General features: G+C 49.2%; 1 protein-coding gene across 1 annotated transcript in view; it reads right to left on the bottom strand.

Annotated features, from left to right (window-relative positions):
- The window catches only part of SLC6A5 (solute carrier family 6 member 5), a 55,952-nt gene extending 52,621 nt beyond the window's left edge, over positions 1-3,331 (bottom strand). Inside the window, exons 1-3 of the mRNA XM_025200460.1 lie at positions 3,322-3,331; positions 2,032-2,036; positions 331-849 (exon numbers count right to left, since the gene is read on the bottom strand). Of these exons, the coding sequence (XP_025056245.1) occupies positions 331-849; positions 2,032-2,036; positions 3,322-3,331 (534 nt within the window). The remainder of the gene's footprint in view (positions 1-330; positions 850-2,031; positions 2,037-3,321) is intronic.
- Positions 3,332-5,377: the final 2,046 nt, after the last annotated feature.

Here is a 5,377-nt window from a genome sequence, read left to right as displayed (position 1 = left end):
TGTGTCCGTTTGAGCCCAGGTCTCTAGAGGGACCTGGCCAAGCCGACTCCCGCCAGACACTTGGTGCAAATTCGCATCAGGATTATTCGTCCCCAGTTTAGGATCCCCCCCCGCGCGCTCCTGTGTGACAGGGACAGCCACGGCTCAGCGAGCGCCTCGGAATTAGCTTGGCACTATCGATCCCCCATTTTCTCCTGGCTAATAAATAAGCAGCGGCTGGAAAAGCGAGCTGGGGCCCGTGGCACGTCCTCAGCACCCGCCTCCCGAGCCCCGCAGTGCGTGATCCACCCGAGCGGGGCTGGGGGGAGGAACTACGGGGGAGCAACTCACCCCATTGACGCTGCCAGGAAGAACAGAAGTGTTCCCATCTGTGCCCAGCACCACGGTGCTCTGGCTCATGGGCACCCAGCCGCCTTTGGCATTGTTTTGCTCCAGCGTGCTCTTCCCAAGGCTCTGATTAGCTTCCCCATCTAGGCTTTGCAAAGCGGGGATTTTGCAGTGGGGGATCGGGGCCGAGCCCGTGGGCCCCGCGCTGAGGATGCTCTTGAGCGGACAGGTCTCAATAGGATCCTTGCGGAGGGTGGCGTTGGCTGGCCCAGAGCTGCTGCTGCTGAGCTTGCAGATCCCAACTTTGGTCCTCTCCAAATCGTTTGCCTTGGCTTCTTCAGGGGAAACAGGTCTGCTGCCAGTGGAGGCCTTGGTCAAGGGGCACGGGGCCTGCGGAGGGAGGCTCTGCTGCTCATTTTCAGGGCTGAGGCTTGTAATTCCTGCGCCTTCAATTTGTCCAGGAACAACTGTTTCGGAGCCGTCCGCAGTCAGCTTGTTCATATCCTTTTGACAGGCGTAATCCTAAAAGGACAACGTCACATACTTTACCAAAAAAACAACAAAAAACAAAACCCCAAACCTTCAATATTTCACAAAAAACACTATGCGGACAGGGGCACGGGAGACAATTTTGCTGGTCTGAAGGCTTCGCGGTGTCTGCCATGTGCCTGGCCGTCTCCAGTCCTTATTCAAAACGCTACGGCTCGGGAAAGATCATACAGAAGGCCCCAAAGCCATGTATTAAAAAATAGCCGAGACTGCAAACCTGGAAAGGGAGTTTTAGATAAATGTTCCCGCAGCCCTGTGCCTCCAGCCCTTGTTAGATTTCACATCACGGCTCCCGGATGCTCCCTTCCCCTAGCCCTATTGTAGAAAGATTCTTTAATTTTACGCCCCATTTCCTTTCTGTCATTCAACAATGCAGATTGGCTTTTTTTTTTTCCATAGGCAATAGACAAGCTGCCCTGTAGGCAGCCGGAGAAGCTAGCACCAAAGCGAATAGCATGGGCTAGCATTGCCGGTGTCCCCAGTAAAGTTGCAAGGAGCGATCCAAACACTGACAGCAACACAATGGGACAAGGCAGCCTTCTCCAGTACAGCACAGGATTCAGTGCAGCATTATGCTAAAAATAGTCTGAGTTTCTCGGTTCCTGCCCTTCTAAAAGACCTAAGTTTCTTCCTTTTTTTTTTTAAAAAAGGAGCCAACAGGCTGCTGCGTTAAATATGCCTGGTTCCGAAAATGCAAGCTCACCCATTTAAACAGTCCTGGGGAAAAGGCGAGATCCTTTCTGACCCAGTGTCATTTCAAAGGAAGAAAACTACCCGATGCGGTTTCCTATGTATGCTTTCCTCTTATCTTTACCAGCCCACAGTATCGGCAAATGCATATCTGCACAGGACTCGATAGCAATTTTACTCCACCCCTGAAGCACAATACTTGCCCCAGCGCCTTCTCTTCCTGCCTCAAGGAAGCTAGATCTTACAGGAGAGAGCTTTCGTCTACAGGCGTTGAGAGCTTCTTTTCAGCACCCTGGACAGCAGCTCCCACCTGAAACCAGATCCCCGCCGGATCCGAAGGACCTGAAGTCCTGCGTAAACCTAACACCACAAACCACACGAGCAGAGCGCAAAGCCCGGTCTAAAGATGAACTCTCCCCTTCCCCAATACCTCCACCTCCCAAAGACCGAAAAGCAAACACTTACCATGCCTGAAACAGCAACAGATTGAAGCGGTTAGAGGTAAAAAAAAACAACCCAAAAAAACAAAAAACCAGCCGGAGAGGCAATGGATAGACTGGATTTTGCTCAGCCGAGAGCAAAGCTTTCTATACCTCCTTGGGAAAGACTGGGTTTGCGTCAGTGCATAGCAAGGTGCCCTTCCTTTGACATTTTCTTGATAATAAGAGTTTGATAAATCATTACCCTTGGATTCCGATTTTAAAGGGACAACAAGAAGCCAGAGCGCCGGCTAGCTGTCACTCAGGCGGGAGTGGGCTTGCGTGTTCCGTGTGACTCATATGGGGCTGATTACTAAACCAAACCCAGCAAGAGCGGAGCACAACTTTCTTGCTGGTAATTAGGAGGAACATGTGAGAAACACGTCCTACTGCACCCACAGCCCAGGAGCCAGGACGAGAAGGTTTTCATCTCCCGCTCTCAGTTACGATGACTGGGTTTGATCCAGCACGCGGTATTTCCTCGTGCCTGGACCTCTGCAACTGGCTATGAACCCAATGATCAAACCCCATCATTTCATATACACAATGCACCGGTATGTTAGCACGTTGTGTGCGTGTATTTATACACACCAGGATGCTTATTCAAGGACCAAGCCATATACAGGAATGCTGGTGGTTTCTCTTCCACCTCCATTTCAGCCACAAGGCAACATTTTCACTTGCTTATTACAATTGAGCCTGGGGAGGGGGGGCGCTAAATAAGCTAATCACAGCGACATAACACAAAGCGAATCCTCTCAATAAGAAATATTCCTTTCAATCAAATCCAGCTGCCGTGCAATTGGGAAGGGTGGGGGGGCGCAAGCCGTTTCCAATACAGTGTTAGATGTTCCTTTCTAAAACAAGACGAAAACTCTTTCCAAACCAGGGGATCACGTTGGTGACGGGATTGATTTTGCAACGAAGCAATCCGCCAAGGCGCTGCGTGATCAGTTCGTTGCTATGGGGGAGTTTCATACATTCATTGAGCACCAGATAATATTGTTGGGAACTTTAGGAATAAAAGATGGAGCTTCTCTCCATCATGGCCCTTGATAATACCTTCGCTTTAAAGCTGCATATTTCTCCCCGTCTCCTCCAGAAGTTATTTTAGATTTCAGTGTCACATCAGTCTACCAACGGTATATGCCTGTTAGTATATCCTGGGACAAAGACCCACTTAGCGTGTCCTTTCTTTTACAGAGTACTAGCGCGGATTTCAATGGAGAGGCTAATTTGACCATGTTCATTAGCCTGCATGAGGTTGAAGAGTTACCTTGCGCCATAAACACCCCAGCCAGGTGATTTAAGAGCTCATCTGCTCTGCCCAAGAGCTCCAGGCAGCAACCCAAGCCTTTTCCGTGTGGCTGCAGGGACTGCTCACCACAGTTATAACTCAACTCGGGTCCGTGAATTAGCCCTTGTCACTGCTGCTGGAGGCAGAAGTTCATCTTCAGGATTCATCCGTTCAAAGCAAAAGGAGCGTGGGGCCAGCGGAAAAGAAAGAACAGATCATCTTGTTTTTCTCCCCCAGTGGAAAATGTTATCACGTCCAGACACTGAAAAACGCAACTGCCTTGCAGCAGAGTCTCAAATAATTTAAACAGAAAAGAAAAGAAAAGAAAAGATCCCCCAAATCTCTTGCTTGCTTTTTTTTTTTTTTTTTTTTGTATTTTGTTTGTTTGGTTTTTTGTTTTGGTGCTATTTCCTAAAAAACACATGAAAACTGATATCATAGACACACACCTAACATAGCCACACGCACACACATTTATTATCCGTATGTGCACACTTGTAGATGCACTGGTTATTTATTTAATAGCCATGTTTTGTTTTGTTTTTATTTCCCCCCTAATTAGAGAGAGAGAAAGCAGAACTATTGGGAAGCTGCTCCGATTTTATTTTAAAAAGATCAGCTTCGCTGTGAGATTTTTTTTTCCAGTATTTTTTAACATTTATTTTCAGCTTAAAATAGTCCGTTCAGAGGCAGGGAGCTGAGGATGGTTCTTAGTTCACTTACATTTCCCCTAAGATTATAGTAATACCTTTAAAAACAAGGTCCATATTAACAGCCATCAAGCCAAGGAGTACTTTGGTTAGAGAGGGTCTTTTTCGACAGCTTCCCAGATAGATTCGGGGTTTTTTTTCCCCGGGGGCTAGAATTCATCATTGAAATCCTATTGAAGACCCATCCTCTTCTGTTTGAGCAGCGAAGAAGTACCGGAAAGAAAACTGACCTCAGCTTAGAGAAGAAGGGGCAGGAAGCTTGGAGTGGAAGAGGAGAATATTTCGGACTGGAAATTTGTTTCGTGCCAAAAATGATGCGACGGGTGGAAAGCGCTGAAAAAGAAAGAAACTTTCCCAGCAGGAGGGTGGGTTGCACGTGAAAAAAAACGGATCCCACCGCGGCTGCAAGATACACACACAATTAAGGCTACCAGGGAAAGCCATGTAGAAATGCACCTTAGGGGTTTCCCGCATTGTCCAGATACAGCAGTGCCCAGTTCTCATGGCGCGGCCAAGCCAAGAGTCAGACACAACTTGCCCAGCATCATCACCACACTGACTGCTCTGCCCCACGACCAAAAACTAATTCGTGGACGCTTTGGCTTTCTTTGTAACACTGTTTCTCAACCCGTGGGTTGCAAGAATATATGAAAGGGTCGAGAACAAGCTTTACAAATGGATCAACAAACTTTAAAAACCGATTTTCCTTTAAAGTGGAAAAAAAAAGGGAAACCGTGGGTTTTCCCTTGCAGGCGGGCACAGTACCAGCCTGCTTGGCGCTGCTACCCCTGCCCCACACACTGGGGGGCTGAGGTCTGGGGGCAGTGGGTCGGGAGTGAGGGCTAGGGGGGCTGTTTTCTATTTAAACTATTTACTGGGTCGGGACTGACCATGGGTGTTCGCAAATTGGCCCTGGTACAAAAAAAAAGGTTGAGAACCACTGCCAGGGTTACAATTTCTGTGGCACTGACATGGCTTTGCTTCCTTGGGCTCCAGGTTTTGATCCCTAACTTCAGCCGACAGATGGGAGGCAGGCGCAGATGTGTACAGACATCTTAGGAATGGGCATCGCCACAGCCCAGTAGCCAGCTCGCTCCATGCCCAGCTTCCTCCCGTTCACGCATCTCTGCCCTTGGCAGGTGCCAGGATCTGGCAGCCGTGTGCCTGCTTGGCAGTGCCCGCGGGCCTGAAGCCGGGCTGCCTGCTGAGTGCCCGAGCGAGGACGAGTTAAGGACTCTGACGGGCAATGCTTGGATGACGGGCTGGCTTGTGGCTGCGGCCGTCACGATCATGAGTGGGCGGCGGGCATCAGCATTTACCTACGG

This window comes from Alligator sinensis, unplaced genomic scaffold, assembly GCF_000455745.1.
Source record: "Alligator sinensis unplaced genomic scaffold, ASM45574v1 scaffold442_1, whole genome shotgun sequence".
Lineage (NCBI taxonomy): Eukaryota > Metazoa > Chordata > Crocodylia > Alligatoridae > Alligator > Alligator sinensis.
This window is presented reverse-complemented; position numbering and strand designations above follow the sequence as displayed.